This window comes from Leopardus geoffroyi, chromosome B1 (assembly GCF_018350155.1).
Source record: "Leopardus geoffroyi isolate Oge1 chromosome B1, O.geoffroyi_Oge1_pat1.0, whole genome shotgun sequence".
Taxonomy (NCBI): domain Eukaryota; kingdom Metazoa; phylum Chordata; class Mammalia; order Carnivora; family Felidae; genus Leopardus; species Leopardus geoffroyi.
The window spans coordinates 141,189,389-141,208,808 of NC_059327.1; the positions used below are offsets into that span (position 1 = coordinate 141,189,389).

The window sequence follows — 19,420 nt, forward strand, 5'->3', positions numbered from 1 at the left end:
GGTAAATATTATCTAATTAATTCAAAGCAATAATATATAAGGAGAAAAAGCTAAATTAACTTGTCTACAAGAATTACTTTTTTAAAATATTAAAGTAGCTTGTCAGGGTTTTGTTTCTATTTACATTACAAAGAATGTCTTAACATATAAGCCACTAATTTCCCTAGCCTTAAATGCTGCTGGATATTGCCTAAGCCTTACCTTGCAAATAGCAATCAGCAGACTTAACTAATGGAAATGCAAGGAAGGATGGGAATGCACAGGGACAGAAAGAGAGGACGTGTAAGACAAAAAGGGGGACTTTGCAGAGACATGGACTCTGGAGTACTTCAGGAGCCACATAGTGACGCCACTCCACATGTACAACCACTTCCACAATAATTTCTTTTGCATTCACCGGAAAAACACTTGCCTATTGGCACTGTAGGAGGAGTCCGCTATAGTTCCAACCTGAGCTGGAAGTGATGAAGTGTAGGAAACTAAGGCCGGTGAGAACTCTTGAGGGGAGGTAAGATACTCAGGAGACGCCTGTTGCTGAGGCTGCTGATGCTGAGCTAGCATTTGTTGCTGCAAGAAAGCCTGCTGGTACTGCTGCATCTGAAACAAGAAACGCCTGTTACACAAAACAGCACTTGCTCCAGGTCACTAAAGCACAGTCAGCATAGCACCTCGTTACTCTGCTCCTTCCTTTTCACGTTGGCAACAAAATCAGAAGCCTGAAAAACAATTTATATATGAAGGAGCAGCTTGCTACTGGAATACCTCAGCAAGATAAAATAAGTCTATTTAAGAAGCTGTTTAACTGCATGTATTATGGTGATTATTTTGCAAAATATACAAATATCAAGTCATTACATTTACCCCCAAAACTAAAATAATGTTATGTCAATTATACCTCAATTAAAAAAAAAAAAAAGCTGTAAAGCCTGGCTCTCTTGGCAGGATTCAAATTCCTCATTTGAATAGTTTAAGAAAAAGACAATGGAGTAGCTTACAGTCACTAGAACAGCAGTTGCTATAAAAAATTTAAAAAAAAGTCACACTATTCTCTGAAGTAAATGCAATTTTCCCTTGGGTTTCTTTTTTTATTCAACAGATATGTGCCAAATGAAAGAGACATATGACAAAAGATCATGGGAAACAGATCATTTCCTTTATACCATGAGATAAGAGAAAAATACCATCAGTCAGTTACAACGTGCCAAATTCAGGTGCTACAGTTCAAACCAATGTAAAACTGCTTTGGAACACATGAATGGCTTTGTTGAAACTGTGTTGGGCACTTGGGTGGTTCAGTCAGTTAAGGGTCCGACTCTTGATTTCAGCACAGGTCACAATCTCGCTGTTCATGAGATCGAGCCCTGTGCCAGGAGAGCCTGCTTGAGATTCTTTCTCTCCCTCTTTCTCTGCTCCTCCCCCCGCAAAAATAAACTTAAAAATAAAAAAATAAAACTAAAAAAAAAAAATGTGTTCATTAACCTACTTCGGTTAATTTTGAATAATTAAATTCTGAATAATACCATTTATACTGTGAATTCCAACGCTGGAATGTATTCTCAGAAATTTCTACAAATTATGTAACATTTACCATTGCAGGATACTGTGATGCAGAAGGTTGCGGCTGATACACTGAATGCATTAAAAACTGTTGCTGAAGGATCTGTTGCTGTTGCATTGCATGTTGATACTACAATGAAAAAACAAAGAAACTCATCAATATTACTTATGCCTTTTTTGTGCCATAGTTGTTTTTTTTGTTTTGTTTTGCTTTTTTTTTTAGTACTGATCTTAACATCATAACTATGAATACTAGTGGTCCAAATACCAAAGTAAAATAGCTACAGTCAGTAAAGGACTATAACTTACACATGCTTATTGGAATTGGGTTTCAAAAGTATCAATGAAACATAACAGATTCAACTAAAACTATTCCCAGCACAGCTTAAGGATGTTTGGAAGAAAACTAAACCCAAACACATTTACTAATTAATGAAAACCCTAGTTTGTGTCCATGACCATTATAGTAAATTCCTAATCTCCTCCATCTTCCTTTCAATGATATTTTCTGGCCATCCAATGGCACCGTCTACTTAACTATGTTCCGCTCTGGGTCTATCAGTCAAGACCAGAAGATGAGACATCCATGAGAAGTGCCATGCGTTTAATAGGCTCAAAAACATTTCAGAGAAGATGGAAGGATGATTGTGACAAGTCATTAAATTTGAAATAGTTTAGTGAAACTAGAAATTTGTAGGTCCTAACGAGGCAAAGGGCAGAATAGAACGTAAGGTCATTTTTTCCTATGTCCCTTCCAACTCTAAATGCCACTCGTACACACACACACACACACACACACTCTCTCTCTCTCTCTCTCTCTCTCTCTCTCTTTCTCTCACCCTGGCCAAAAAAAAAAAAAGCAAAAAGAACAAAATCCCAAGATAATGTTACTTCTGAAAGCCTAAATTATCACCCTTCCAATAATAACGTTATAAATCTGTTTCTCAACTCAAAATACAACCTGAAAAAGATAACATTCACCATAAACAGCCATGTTTATTCATAATGTCCAATGACTGAACATTTTTGGCTTCATAAAGCCATGATTTCAATCTATTTCAACAGAATATTCTTTTTTTAATGTTATTTTTTTACGTTTATTTATTTTGAGACAGAGAGAGAGAACATGAGCAGGGGGACAGAGAATCTCAAGCAGGCTCCGTGCTGTCAGCGCAGAGTCTGACGCAGGGCTTAAACTCACAAACCATGAGATCACGACCTGAGCTGAAACCCAGAGTCAGACGCTTAACCGACTGAGTCAGCCACGTGCCTCTCAAGAGAATATTCTTAAGAATCTCACAGACTGCAACTAAAATAATCAGGAAATTTGGCAAAGTGTTCACTTGGACCCAGAACTGAAGGTGCCCAGTGTATGAAAGGGAACTCCCTGATACTCAACAGCCACATGAATTTCACAACACTACTCCTGTATCCACAGTAACCAAAGAATTACCTGCTGCATGTAGGCATCCTGAAGTAGCTGCTGCTGCTGCTGCTGCTGCTGCTGCTGCTGCTGCTGCTGCTGCTGGTGAGGATGGCGATGCTGTAAATGTAGTTGCTGCAATCTCCAATCTCCCTGTTGTAGCTGCTGAAGTACTCTATGCTGTTGTGGAGGCTGCTGAGGGGGACCCTGACCCAATACAATCTCGGGGCCATTTCCAGGTCTCAGTGCTCCTAAAAAGTGGTTTCCATGTGAAACATAGGTTAACACACTCAAGACTACAGCAAAATGGCTGGATTTCTAAACACTCATTTCAGTAACATTACCAAGGCATTTATATCCTTATTTTGTAACACAGAAACTTCCATATGCATGTAGTCCAAAGGGATTATTTACTGTAATCTTAAGTACAACTCTGCCCAAGTCAACATCTTAGAAACACTTCTTTCATATCTGTCAACACACCAGCCACATCCTTTCTTTCTTGCTTCTCAACTATCACATACACTGGCATAGGTCTGTGTCTTGGCCAATATGATTCTCTCAGTCTACAATGCCACTTGCCACCCACTGCAATTCTTCTTATCCTTCAAAATTTAGCTCAAATCTCTCTTCCTTGCTCCTTTATCTAATAGTTCCACTCAGTTTATAACATTTCATTCGGCCCTCACATATTGTTTTCATGGCTATTTCCTAACTAGGGTCCCTGGTGGATGGGATGATGACTTATTGATCTGTTAATGCCTTAAGGAATCTTTTTTATAAGAGATGCTCAATAAATGCTAGCTTAGTGAATCTATTAATACTGCCTTCTAAATGGATATTTATTTATAAGCTTCAGAAATTTTACCCAAGGCAAATCCTATAAATAAACTTTGGAATTATGAGAAAGAGACACACAACATCAAAAAGAAGAAATGTGATATACTATAATTTCTGTAGTCTCTTCCAATGAGTTACCATAAATTCAAATGCAGCTATATATTCCTAAGGGGGAGAAAGAGGAAGAGTGCAAGGAAGGAGAGGAAGATTCTTTTTCACCAATATCTTTAAACTTCCTAGGCCTTAAATATAACACACTTCTATGAAAATAGTTTTGTAACATTCTAATTCTCCCAATTATAAGAAAATGCATGTTGACTGCAATTATTTTTGAATTTATAAAAATATGCAAAATAAAATTAAAACCATAATTGTACCACACAGACATACCACCATTAATTAGCCTTTTAAGTGTATTTCTTCCCACTTAGTAGAGTACTGAAAAGTTAAGCTCCTCAGCGTTATTCGTCTTTTAGGACCTTGATGTCTAACTGTAGAACATTATGGCTGTGAGTGAAGCCCAGTCACACCAGCAATCATCATAAAATAACTCACGAGGCTCCCTTTCACCTCACAAACTGTGACTTCACGTTAGTGACAGCAAGCTAAAGGAAGTTCCCTGGTTCTCAAGCCAAGGCCACAGAGCACCAGAGGAATCATAAACATCACAGCAATCCTACATGGAAACAATGCTTTCAAGTATATCATTAAATCGTCATACTATTATTGCCCAGTTTGCAAATGATAAAACTAAGGCTCAGAGAAGTTAAGTGGAATCACCGGTAAAATTAAAGACAAACTATAAGAAAATATTTACAATATATTTACAATATATAAAGAACTAATACTCAGAATATAGAAAAATCAAATCTTCAGGGCAATAAAAAAATAAATAAATAAAAGCAAAACAATCTCACAGAAAATTACAAAAGATAATCCAGGAGAAAACAAACGGCCAGTAGACTGAAACGGTTGTATTAATCAGGAATATTAAAATAAAAACAAAGATATTTCACCTATAAACAGGGAAACATTCTAAAAAACCAATACTATCAAGTGTTGGCAAGGATAGGAATCAAAGGACACTCACACTGTTGTTGAGTGTGAACTTTTGAAGTCTTTTTGGATGGCAATCTGACAAATTTTAAATGAGTATACCTTTTAATATCTTCCTCAGAAAAAATACTCTAACATGGAAATCAAAAGAGTCTGTTATAAGGATGTCCACCACAATACTTTTAATAACAACCAATACTGGAAATAACCTAAATGGTTTAATAAGCTATGATACATTCACACTACAGAACATCATCTACCTACTAAAATACACATGGTAGATTTATATGCACTGATGCGCAAAGCTCTCCTAACTGTAGGAGTTAAAAAAAAAAAAAAAATCAAATTGCAGAGAACTATGTATGGTAAGAATCTACTTATGCTAAACACAACATAAATTATTTGTATCTATATATGAACATGCAAAAACATAAAAAAGGACCCTGAGAAAGCATACTAACCTATTGCTAGTTTACTCTACAGAAAAAATAATGGAGACTTTTACATTTTTCCCCGAAAACTACTGTGCTGAATATTTTAAAAGAATATATTTAAGTGTCACTTCTTGTATAATATTTAATGGGGGGAAAAGTTAAAAGATGCACATATGGGGGGGGGGAAGGAGTATTATTTTTCCAACTTAAGCTAGAAGCATGAGAAAAAGAAATGCTGTCCCTGCTACAGGAGCAGGCCCGACCCTCACAGCTAGACTTGGTGTTCTCCTAATAAACAACAATTTCACAGAACACTAACATCAGACAAAGCTTCCTGTGACCATGGTAGATCAGGACAAGGGGACCGAATCCTGACAAAATCAGAAACAACCACAAAAATGACCAAACCTCTCCCTGTCCTGGTGAATAGGGCTGACTACTGCTTCTATCTAGCTGGAACTTTAGCTCCCCTCCTTCTAGAGAAGTAAGATTTATTAAGATACCTAATAACATCATACCCCCGGCTTCCTGACAGCATTCAACCCAGAGCAAAGCCCCACCTTCTTCAAGCTTCCCCCAGAATTACCTAAAACAAGCCCAAATCCTTCAATAAGTCTTTTCAAGCTCCATCTTACTGAGACACCACCACAGATTCCCATGATATGTGAGTAATAAACCAAATTTATTCAAATACAAGTGTGTTCTAAGTGGTCTTTGGCTGGAGGGCACTGATACATCATAGAGAAGACTAGTAGATCTCGAACCCAAAATGGTAAAAAAAAAAAAAAAAAAAAAAACACTAAATGCTTACTATGAAACAGAAACTTCCAGATAGCACACACCTTATCATTTATTCTTTATAACAGGAAAAATAGATGTTATTCCCATTTTACAGAAGAGAACAGTGAGGCTAAGAAACAGACACAAAAGGCTTCAACTTTCCCTAATTTCTCTTTTCCCTGGAACAATCCTCCATCTGAGTGACATGACAGGAGTAAGCAGCAACGTGTCAGGTAACATTAACATTATCTTCCCTGAATGTACACCTAACAGTAATAGTGGTAGCTAATATTTAACATTTTGTAAGGACAGGGGATTATATTAAGCAGTTATTTAATCCTCACAGCAATCCTATCAAATAGGTACCAAAATTTTTATAACATATATTACTAAGAAATGGGAAAAACAGAACTCAAATTCAGGTTCATGAGACTCAAACTGGTGGGCTCTTAACCATTAGAGCATACCAATTGAAAACATCTTAAATGAAAATATTTTAACATTAAAACAAAATAGCTAAATCATGAAATAAAATGCAAAACAGGGTTTTCTTAAGATGGGGCTTCAAGTTATATCCCCAGACCCATGAGAGAACAAGTTTACTAGCTAATATTAGGGATATTTCCTTGAGGAAAAAATTTCTTTAGGTACTACACTGCACCATAATGCTTTGAGGATGTTTTAAATTAGAAAAACAAATCTCAAAATCAGATGAGAAGACAGGTTTCTGTGTCGTAATGTCCACACGACCTAAGCTAGATGCCTCTGCCAAGGTTCTAGATGCAGTGGAAAGACATAGAACTTTTTAAGGCTAAAGTTTCAACTTCCTCCTTTCCAATACAATACAGAATTTTCCATACTCTTAGAACTTTATTATCAACCTCAAACCCTACTAGCTGATGACTCTATGGATAAGCAAGTTGAAAGCATTTTATACCATACTTCTATATTACCAGTATGTTACTACTTTTGCCTACAACTTTAGGAAAAATTAGTTGAGTTTATCAGACATCAGTAGAAAGTTTCTTAAAGCATTAAGTTATATGCTTCACAATAGTAAGTTTGCCAATAATTTATATTCTTAGGAATATCAAGCCATAAGATTTAAGCTAACTGTAAAGGTGACAAGGTTGTCAGGGCTGCTATTACCTTTTGGTCTGTGGCTACTGAATTCACCAGGAACAGGGACTTTAACAGGTGTTGCTGAACTCTGAATGGTCAGCACACTGGGAGTGGCAGTAGTAGAGTTGGCCTTTGGTCTTTGTCTTGGTGCAATTGAGGTTTCTGTTGGTCCAATGGTATCTGTTATTCTACAACAGAAAAATACACATTTCATTCTAAATACTGGCAGTATTTCTAATTTACTATTTGTCCTATAAAGCATCTATTTCAACAGATGCATTTTAATTATTACTGATGATATTAGTCCTCTCGGCCTCTTCCTGTCTCATTCCCAAGTGTTAAATGTTTAATAAAGATAGGAAAGTAAATAAAATAAACCTAGCCATTTTCCTTAACTCAGTATGCTACCATTCACAGTCTGCCACTGAAGCTGGTAGATAAAGAATATAGGATTGCTCTTAAGGAAATGAAGTAACAGACACAAACATAAACCTTCTCATAAGGTTCTGGACCAAATCAAGAGCCAGCTCTGTGAACCAGTCAGAAAAATAAAAACAAGATACAAACAACAGCCTCCCTTACCTTAGGCTCTAGGCCCAAGAACAAAAAGATGGCGCTCTAGGGCATGTGAAACAAAAAGGGGCCCAAATTTTCAGCAGGTGGAGCCATCTGCTCACATTCAACTTCTTGGATCTTTATGCTTTACTTAACAACAATGAATAGAAATCATATAAAACTCTTCCCACTAGGACTTAGTTTAGGCCACAGACACAGGAGGTCAAAGTGGTAAGCATAGGTTTGAAAACAACAGACACTAAAAGACACATTTTCTCTTCCAAAAAAAAATTTTTTTAAAGCCAGGGAAAATCTTTAACTTATATATTTATCAACTTATTTTTTTCTATAAATTCAGTACAAAACTTCAAGTACTTTTTAATAGAGTTATTGATTTACTTTTCAACATGATTGACATAAAATCTCTTCACCAAGTTCCCTTAGCACATTTTCAAATGATTTAGTACTTAAAAAGTTTGCATACATGATTTATCAAATATGTATCTGCTGCATGCATTTGGAGAAAGTCCTATGTACAATAACTGTACATCTACAGTTCTTTCTTGTATCTGTATGTGCCACAAGAGGGAGCCCTCTCAACGATCTTTCTAAAAAGAAGTGAATTTGAATCAAAAGATTGTGGAAAATAGTAGAAATACATTATATGTGTGTTGTTTTCTAAAAATAACATTTATGTTTTAGATGGGATGGGTTATGGTACAAGTTACAGGAAAACTGAACTAAAAGGCAATAAAGTTTAATATATACATACATATATATACATATATATATGCATATATATATATAAAACCAGTTATATCTCATTTTAATGATAATCAAGTATTTACTGAGTTCAAATTACGGATATGGCACTAAAACCAATGCTGAACTCTCTAAATTCAAGTAATCTGGGGACTGTATATTCTACACTATCTTTCTATCTGTCTATCTATTCTTTATTAAGATAGTAGAGGCCAGGCCCTACCCTGCCTTGTTCCTGTTATAAACTGCTCTATAGAGATTCACAACATACATGAGCATAGCAAACTTCCAAAAAGCAAATTAAAAGGTCTACAGATTTTAGTCTACTGCTGCCTAATTTTACCCATGTACCAACATCTATCATACGATTACTGCTATCCAGCAAACATGGCACAATACCCGGTCTTCAAAGAATTTACAGTATACCTAGGAAGATGTGACACATGTTCATCAACATACAGTAAAATAGAAGTCAGTAAATATAATTAGTGCCAAGCTAGTACTGTCAAGAGTTTCACAGAGGAATAATTCCACCTTTTTACCTAATTTGGCTAGAAAGGCTTCAGGTAGGCGCTGGAGAATAAAAAATAAATATGCTTTCATTAGACAGTGAAAAAGAAATGAAGCATTCTGTATGAAGCAATGGGAAGAAAATGCCTGGGCAGATTAGGCAATATGAAAACACAAACGTGACTAAAAGGAAAGACTGAGTAATCATTAGTATCAACACTACTGTGCAGCCTCATCTGCACTATTACAATAGACAAAGCTGTTTTCTCTGCTTCCTTTCTTTTCCTACTCCTTCCTATCACCTGAGCAATCTTCCTAAAACACACACTCTCTCCTCTTAAAATACTTCAGTGTTTCCATCTGGCAGGACAGTGATTCTCAACTTTTCCACTTTTAGATGCAAGTCACAGAAGTCTCACATGTTTAACAGTCCCAAGAGCAAGTGCAGGTTTCAGGGAAATAGAAAGGGGCTTTTAAGAAGTAAAGCAAAACATGCCACATAGTAAAGGCCGGGCAGATCGACAGTATTCATAAAAGCTCTAAAACACGTAAATAATGGTATTTAAAGAATTCTCCAATCACCCCTCCCCATTGATAAGCCTTTGACATGAAAAAGACTATGTTTTAGACACATTTAAACTTTTTCAAGTTCTTTACTGATTATATCAATAAAGAGTAAATTTATATTATTGACCAATAAGCACCAAGGAACCTAATTTTTAATGTCAGGTACAGATTTGACATAATATGAATAGTACTGTGAATTTTAGCTGCATTAACTATTTCATTAGGTTATAATTGTATAGCTATGACTTGTGTCATGGTGAAAAGATATTCAAAACATCATTCTTGTTCAGTTGAGTCATGTTTTTTTAAAAATCTATATCTGCTTTCTTACAGATTTCATCATTGACAAAATAATTATTAAAAACACACCAATAAAATAAAATTGAACTGACAAGTCCTACAATAGTTCATAATTGCCACTCAACTGTAACAGCAGCTGCCAACTACAGCTACGTCATAGATAAGACAGTCACAGTGAATTCGTGCAAGTTAGATGCAACTTTACTCTTTCATCTCTTACTCAAAAGAGTATTTTAAATTCAAGTAAATGAAGATTTTTTTAGAGTGATGGTATATTTTTTTAAACGAAGACATTCACAAATGATACCTTAATTTCTAAATAGCAAATTATTTTTTATTACTTATTTATTATTATAACACATGTAACAGCAAAGTCACAAATCGTAGAACTGACTGCCAGTTGAAAATTCACTGGCTTAAAGGCCAAAGTCCAAAGTTCTGAGCATAACATATAAACAAAGTTGTTCATGACTGGCATCTACCTACCATTTCCCACCCCTCTCATCTATGTCCCCTCACACTCCAGCCTTGCAGTTTCACAAAGGCCATTCTTCTTGCCTGAAGTGCCTGCCTATTACAGTTTCACTCCCCATCACTCCAGGTGACTGACTACTCATCCCTCAAGGAAAAGGTAAGGCAAAAGGATTCTTTCTGTCCTTCTGTTTTCTCTGCTCCCAGCTTTCCCTTCCTCCACTCTTAGTTGCCTGGTATCTATCAGGTTGTAACTCTTTTCTTGTCTGTCTTCATTAGAATGTGAGCTCCTTGAGAATAAACACTGCTCCTTTTTCTTTGTGGTTTACAGTATCTATATCCAGCATATAACAACAGGTACATAATAAATATACTTTATGTATTTCAGTCAAATGAAATCTTTGCATGAGTAAAATACAGTACCAAAAAAGCTGTGACCAAGAAATGTCCCCAACTGCAATATTATACCTGTCTGATAATCTAAAATATAATCCTGTTTATTAAGCTTTAAACTCAAAGAAGCAAGAAAAAAAATCAATCATTAATTCAATCATTGATCAGATACACATCTTAACATACATAACACAAGTCAAACTTATCAGTACAGTGAATAACTATTAACGATAATTTAAAACTTCTTTACCAGTCTTACAAGTACTATAGCCATTCATTATAAATTATACATAGTAATACATATTTTAAATATGTATTAGAATATATCAAATTGATTACAAATTTAGAATATTCTAAAACAGTTGCCCGTTATTTTTTCTTTCCTTAAAAACAAATCATACCAGCTACAAACACAAAACATAAAATTTCATGAATTAGAGCTCCCATGTGATGAAATAATGATAACCCCCAAAATGATCCAATGTAACATCACTAGCTGCGTAACCACTTCTTAATTGCTAAGGGTGAGCAGTTCAAGTGAGACTGATGTCAAACTCCGTCCCTAAAGTAAGAAAGCTTCTTTTGTACCTGTTATCTAAGCTCCTCATCACATGCAGTAAGGAACACACATTTTTTTTGTGTATAAGCGAAAATGATATTTAATCAACGACACTTGCTAGGACTAAACATCAGAACTATACCCTTTTTTAAAAAAATGCCTTTTCAAATCTCAGCACAGCTTTGCCTACCTGGCTTTTATTTGGCTTTTCCTAGAAGCTGCTTCACTAGCAGTCATCGGTTCAGGAAGAGCTGAAGGAATAGAAGAATTCTTCGAAGAAAAAAATAAAACTTTTCATTTTGGTTTTCATTTCAATTGCAGGAAGTTTTATTTAAATGCTATAGATACACTCTTAAGCTTAAAAAGTACTGTCTGTGAAATACTTTCACCTCAGATACCTACAAAATATTCACATATATTTGCCAGATCTAATCTGCAAATACCACTTCATTCTACACAAATGTCACTTTCAATATTCATGTTCCACAGAATCCCTTGGAAAATAAACAGAACATCATCATATATCCACTTTACAAATAGGTAAATATTGGATAAAAAGAAGGATTATATTATATTTGTAAATCAATGACTATTTTCCAAAGGACTTTGGAAAAGGCAGCAAACACCAAGCATATGAGTATTGAATATGAGTATAGAAATGCTATTTCTATATACTGCAGATATTTGCATGACACTGCTTGTAAAAAGTCTAGAAAACAAGAGCAGATACTTGTTTATGCTCTATAGAACGTTTGTCTTACAGTAAGCACCCAAATGCATATTTGCTGAATGAAAAACTAAAAATCCACAGTTAAATGTCAAATGAATTTACTTTCATGACTATAATATTAGACATGCCTGATTTTCAGCATCAACAGAGAATATATTACAGTGAGACTTAAGAACAAAAAGAAATAGTATCAACTTCCTTATTTTTCTAGTGGGATGGACTAAGTTTTACATACCGAGACATCTATAAGAACAAGAGCCAGAATGATCTTTACAAAGTTGAGAATGGCTTAAAATTAGTGATGGGTTTAGACTTTTATTAAAAATTAGCAAAGACTTGCCACATACAGTTAATCTGACATAGTTAGGTATACTATGCAGACTGAATATAATTCAAAACCTCTAAATAGTATTTATTAGCTATTATCAACTCATCGCCTTCCATGGACTCAGCACAGGGTTTTACATTTACTATTTGTGATCCTAATAATTATTACTTTGACGGAAAAAGAAATAGACATTAAGTAACTTCCCAAAATATACAAAATCAGTCACTGATAAATATAGATCTGAACCCAAGTCTCTACATTTACAATACCTATGCTCTCTACACCAAAGGTAACCAAACTTATTTCAGTTTACCCAGTGCTTAGTGTCTCAGCAAGTTTTCATGACCCTCTCCAACTAAAGATCTAATAGTTCTGTTTGTTTAAATGATAGGCCCAAACAACTTAATAATACTAATGTGTGCTGTGTCAAACAGATGTCACTGTGTGTCCCTCAAAAGGAAAAATATCCTGCTGTGCCCCAAGTCTGCAGTAGCTCCCCAGGGCACGTCAATACACAGTTTCTGGCAATTATGACTTTTTGTCAAAAATACTAATCACAAACACACTATCGGACCACTTGTCATGAAACAAATAATTCTGTAAGTATATGTATCTATATGTATATATCTATCTATATGGGATTTTAAATTCATATCCTACTTGAAAAACTACTTACATTGATGTTGGAGACTGGACAATCCTTTTTGGCAAATTTAAATGCAAAATAGGACACTTGAAATATGTCAGGTCTATGTTCTGGATCTGGTTCAAGCATGAACCCTGTAAGAACAGATTAAAATGTTAAGAAGTTTCACTGAACACACAGAAGCTATTTAGGGGCATGTTAAAAGAGTAAAAGGTATATACATATATTTTTTCCATTCTAAGATCAGTGATTCTAGTAAAGTTTGTTAATATTATAGAAAATATAGAAATTGTTATTTTAGACATGAACAAATGTTAATATTCTTCTCACGAAGTGACACAAAATGTGAGTTTTGTGAACTGAGGAATTATTCAAGAAAGTTCCAAAGCCACAGTACAAGTCCTTATTGTCATTATTATCTAAAATACCTCTCCTAATTTTCAAAGGATCCTGAATCAAAGAGAAAAAATGTAAGTTGTGTGCATTATAATCTATTTAACAAAAGTAGTTCAGGGTTGACAATATAGTTTTCCGAGAACATTCTTTCTTCCCATAAGTGATGCTAACAATATTCACCATATTTCTTATTTCTGCATGCTATTCACATCATGTTCAGAAGTATGAGCAGAGTTTTAAGGCTCTATTATAAGCAGACTTCACACCAGCCTCACAGCACTGCTTGAAATACCTGACCTTTTTTTGTCTAACCAAAACGATCTTTTTTTCTAACCAAATGACCACTTGACTATATCTTGGGTGACTTTTTAATTCACAAGTTCACAAGAAGGCTGACATTTATACTCGATTCTATAACTGAGAAATTCGTATTTTGTTAAAACACCTCCAAGTTCTAACTCTGTTTCACTGATTAACTCTAAATTCTTATAATGTTCAAATCATTTTTAAATCTATTTGGAATATATGTATAGCATCAATTAGATCTGAGATTTGCTAATAAAATTATAAATAGAAAAATCTAACTATATAAATGACTAAACTAAAATTAGAAATCAAAATGAATTAAATCGTCCTTTCAAATTTAAGCAACGTTTGAACAATGTGTAATATATCTGCAACAGCATGATCAGCATGGGTTAAAAACACAGTTGTGTAGAAAATGACACTAACCACAAACTTAGAAATTGATTTAGGAAATTCTAAACCCTGTTTTAAAAATACTCTGCACATAACTTGATTTTATATGCTTAAAAAGGCTAACATATATATCACTTATAAAATTGACTTTTTATTATTTTATCACCATTGTTAGATGGAAATAACCAAAAATATTTACTATTAGTCTGTCTTTAACTTCATTCCAGAAAGGATTTGGGAAATCTACAGTTTATTTTATCCTCCAAAATTATATTTGTTCTTGATACCAACAAACGTTAAATATTTTAAAAGTATAATAGTACATGATATGAAAATAAATTTAAACACTTTTAACAATAAATGCTTATTCATATAATTTTTAAAAACCAAACAAATCACAAGAAACCTGCCAAATTCACAAACTTACTGTTTTTCTATTCTAACAATTAAGTTTATTTCACTTTTAAAATCTAATCTCAACTGTAGCAAATTATAATATTTATATTTATATAAATATATAATAGACCTGAAAAGGCATTAAAAACTATAAGATTTTTTCAATATATGAGAAAATTAGAACTAACAGAAAAGTAAAGCTGAGGGTCCCTCACCTCCCAAAAAAACCTAGGATAATGATGTCAGTAAAGAAACTGTATATGATTTGGTCCTATAAATGTAGGCCAAAAATTTAGCTCTCTACTTTCTAGCTGTCAAAACAAATAGAGCAACATGATCCATTACAAGAATCACAGTATCCTTAGTACGAAAACAAACCAGGTACTAAGAAAAAGCCCTATTCCTGATATTGAAAGCAAAAAGTAAATTCTCCTTGGAGTCTTTATAAAAAAGGCTCACAGAGTGAACAATATCCTTAAGAAAAATCGCAGTGAGTGACAAAGGGTCATTCCTTCTATGATGATCAGTGACATAACACCTAACTGCATTTCAGCACAAGAAATTCTATGAAAGCAAAGAAAAGTATGACACAAGAATATACTTTTCTGGCCTGACTTAATCTAGGAAAATTTTTTCAAGTATCTAGAATAGAAAAGAATGATCCTTCAGGCAATCCTATATATAGTTTATTTCTTAGTAATGAAAAGCAAGGGAAAATAAATTTGAGATTTCATGTTCTCTAACCAGTGTCTTTATAGGTAATTCTCTCTCCCAAGTTAGGCACTGCACAACATCCCCTAATGATTAGGTAACCAAGCTGTGAGTAACCAAGCTGATATCATTTTATAAGCAAACAAAAGGACGTCTAACACCTGGCTCATGTTTTCATGTAGGACTACATCTACTAAAGTCGGTTTAAGTTTGTTAACTGTACTGATCCCATTCATGGTACATAAAATCAGTTTAAAAGGTCATGACTATCATTTATTTTAATAAAATAGAATATAAAATATTAGAGTGCATTAATATGGCAAGTATAAGCAATGTTTCATGAAACCTATTTTGTGTGTGTGTGTGTGTGTATGTGTATGAGGTCATAACTAAAATGTAATTTTTACTATGGATCTCAGTTTGAAAACCACTGTACTAGTGACCTCTCTCTCTACTTTATAACTCATTCCTCTCCAAGAAAAAGACAGTGAGTTGTCTAATTGTTAGATAAGAAAAAAGAAATAAGCACCCACATTCATCAATCTCTGATACTCTTTCTTTCAGAACGATTCTCAGGACATGTTATATTCTATCTGCAACCATGTTTTGTAAATGGTGTGCTTCTCGGGAGGAAGTCTATGGCTTTCCAGCATTGCCTATCACTAGGTGTAAGTAAATTTGGGGATTGAATACAGATTAACAGGTCCATTTGCCTTCAGATCTAAATTTCATTCTGCAATCTGCTTTATTAGTACTGATGTTGACACTTTTACCTGATGAGCTCCTGTGTCCCATTTCTGACTTGATTCTAATTCAAAGTATAAGAAGACTGAAATCCATAGGTAGAACATGGCTATATTTTTATCTCTGAACATTTTTATATTAGATATTATCAGCCATTTAAAAAGAAAAAAATCAATAAGGCATCTTTAAGCATTTAATTTAAATAATATAATTTCCCAAACTGTCCAAGAGAATGGGTTGCAAAATGTACTCCTGGATTACTGAATGATCTAATCTGGAGTAGAGAGGTATCAGCTCTAATCTAGCTAAAACAATGAGGCATATCTACTAAGAATGACAACTTCAGTTTTTTAAGTAATTTGTCCATTTTCTCTCACAATAATGAAATCTCAAGTGTACTGTTTTAGTAACTCCTACTTCAAAGACAACAAAACCATATCATCTACAAATATATGCTCCTGAAATGATTGATTAAGAAATATATGTGTCTAGTTCATCCAAAAGTTAATCAAGTGTTTGAGTTCAAAAAAAAGGGGGGGCGGGGGGGCAGAGAAGTTAGAATACACCCTTGTTTACTCAATTTAAAGTAATCATGTGAATCATCATAGAACATTCCCATTGACCTTGATTCTACTGAAAATATAATATCAACTTTTAAAATATTAGCCACATGGAAATGAAAGGCTATTTCTCTGTTCCTCTTAATTGCATGACTCTATTGATACAAACACTACTAACACACCCTGAGAACACAAAATAGTCCGAGCACTGAAGGTAGTGTATGATCAGACCACCACAGTATTTCCAACTGGAGTATCAGACAAAAAACACTTGCCCAAGGCAGCTGAAATAGTTATGTTTATAACAAACTTTGTGCAGGGAAGTACAACATCTATGCATATTCCAACAAAAAGCACAACTGATGGAGCAGCAGCTGCTGCTGCTGTAGCACAACCAAGTTAAAGGACGGTTTCACCAAAGACTCAACCCAAAAACTAAATGAAGTCATTCCCATTCAAGTTATACAAAATGATAGATCCACACCTGGACCTAAGTAAAAGTTAAACCAGCCTCTCCAATAGCTCAACAAATTTAACAGGAAAATACTTTGGACAGAAGTCTCAAAAGAATTTATCTGCTTAAAATCTTGCTCAATTGTTTTCCTTTCATAAAGACACTTTTTCTCTCCCAAAGACTTCTATTTACTACGCTTATAGTAAAAAAGCTAAAAAGAGAAACACCCACTCTGATTGTACAACAAAAATACTCTAAGCATTAACTTGTTATTTTTATCTGTTAACCTATGGAGATTATCACAGAGCTTCCTCAACTTACATGGGGTTACATCCCAATAAACCCAATGTAAATTAAAAATACTGTAGGTCAAAAATGTAATACATTTAATTAATACATTTAATACACCTAACCTACTGAACATAACTTAGCCTAGCCAACCTTAGACATGCTCAGAACACTTACGTTAGCCTGCAGTTGGGCAAAATCAGCTAACACAAAGCCTATTTTGTAATAAAGTGTTGAATATCTCATGTAATTTATCAAATACTGTACTGAAAGGGAAAAACAAAATGAATGTATGGGCACAGAGTGCTAGAAAGTGTCATCCTCACCCCCGTGATCACGCGGCTGAGTGGAAGCTGCAGCTCAATGCTGCTGTCCGGCATCATGAGAGCAATGCAACACATCTCACTAGTTGGCAAAAGATGAAAATTCAAAAATCGAAGTATGGTTTCTACTGAAATGGTATCACACCCATTGTAAAATTCAAAAACCAGAAGCTGAATCATCATAAAACCAGGGACCAAGTGCATTAGAAACTTCTATGTTAGGAATATAGGTCCTACATAATTTATTCTATGGAGTGCTAAAATGAAACTAAATTTAACAGCCAATAACTGTGAACGGTGTTCAATCATAACTGTAACACTAAATGGCACTATAAATATACCAGGATAGTATATTTGGGATAGTCCTGGTAGCTGTCCCTAGAAGTCACTGATCAGAGCCCTCTTTCTATATCTGCCAGAGCAGTAACTCAGGGGCAATGACTGGAAATCTCCAAGAAACTCCTATCTTAATCTTTCATTTCTTTCCAAAGGTACATTAAAATGTCTGAGATTATTTTCAAAAATAATATAGAAGAGTGGGTAAGACCATACATGAAAAAAAGATTGACTGTGAGTTCTTAATCACTGAAGTTGTATAACAAGTACATGATAATTCACTGAACTGTTCGGTCTTTATTTGTATATTTTTTATTCCCATCATAAAATTTAGGTGTATTAGAAACAAGCAAGAAAGTTCCTGTTTTCCCACAGAAAATAGGTATTAAAATAAATTTATTTATTATTAAAATGATTGGAAGTAACAAGTCTTAGTATGGATGTGGAGAAAAGGAAAGCCTTGGACAATGTTAGTGAGCGTGCAAACTGGCATAGCCACTGTGGTAAAGAGTACTGGAGGTCCCTCCAAAAGTTAATATTAGAACTACCATATGACCCAGTGACTCCACTTCTGGATATTTATCCAAAGAAAACAAAAAGAGCTTAAAAAGGTATCTGCACCCCCATATTCAGTGCAGCATTATTCATAATAGCAAAGGCATAGAAGCAACCTAAGTTTCCACTGATGGGTCAACAAATATCACTCACACACACACACACACACACACACACACACACAAGAATACTATTTGGCCATTAAAAAGGAAGGAAATCTTGCCATGTGAAACAACATGGATGGACCTGAGGGCATTATGCTAAGTGAAGCTAAGACATAGAAAAACAAATACCATATGATCTCACTTATATGTGGAATGTTAAAAAAAAAATTAACTCATAACTATAGAGAACAGATTGGTGGTTGCCAGAGGTAGAGAGGGGAAGGGATGGACAAAATGAGGGAAGGTGGTCAAAAGGGACAAACTTCCAGTTACAAAATAAATAAGTTCTGGGGATTTACTGCACACAGCATGGTGACTATAGTTAATAATATTGCATTACATATTTGAAAGTTGCTAAAAGAATAGGTCTTAAAAGTTCTCGTCACCAGGCAGAAAATAACATGTAACTATGTGAGGTGATAAATGTTACCTAGACTTATTGTGGTGATCATTTCACAATACATACATGCATCAAATCATTATATTATATATCCGGAACTAATGCAATACTATATATCAACTATATTTCAATAAAAAAAAAACAAATTTAAGTCAAGTAGATAAGCTGAGAAAAGCTTAAGTTACAGAACTATAAAGCAACTGAGAAGACCTAAAAGTAAGAAAAACAAAGCTTTCCCTGCTGTTCATATAAATCACTACATCACTGAACAAAATAAGCAGTGAGTAACATAATCTTACTGGTTGGTTACATTTAACACTATATTCTTGAGTATTTAACTTATGGTAAGCCTTTGATACAG

At 34.4% G+C, this 19,420-nt stretch overlaps 1 protein-coding gene across 5 annotated transcripts in view; it reads right to left on the reverse strand.

Annotated features, from left to right (window-relative positions):
* BMP2K (BMP2 inducible kinase) overlaps positions 1–19,420 on the reverse strand; it is a 130,993-nt gene that overhangs the window by 30,774 nt on the left and 80,799 nt on the right. For all 5 annotated transcript variants that reach the window (XM_045473633.1, XM_045473631.1, XM_045473632.1 and 2 more), the window contains exons 8-13: positions 13,064–13,167; positions 11,520–11,599; positions 7,240–7,400; positions 3,011–3,231; positions 1,589–1,687; positions 413–597 (exon numbers count right to left, since the gene is read on the reverse strand). In XM_045473633.1, the coding sequence (XP_045329589.1) occupies positions 413–597; positions 1,589–1,687; positions 3,011–3,231; positions 7,240–7,400; positions 11,520–11,599; positions 13,064–13,167 (850 nt within the window). The remainder of the gene's footprint in view (positions 1–412; positions 598–1,588; positions 1,688–3,010; positions 3,232–7,239; positions 7,401–11,519; positions 11,600–13,063; positions 13,168–19,420) is intronic.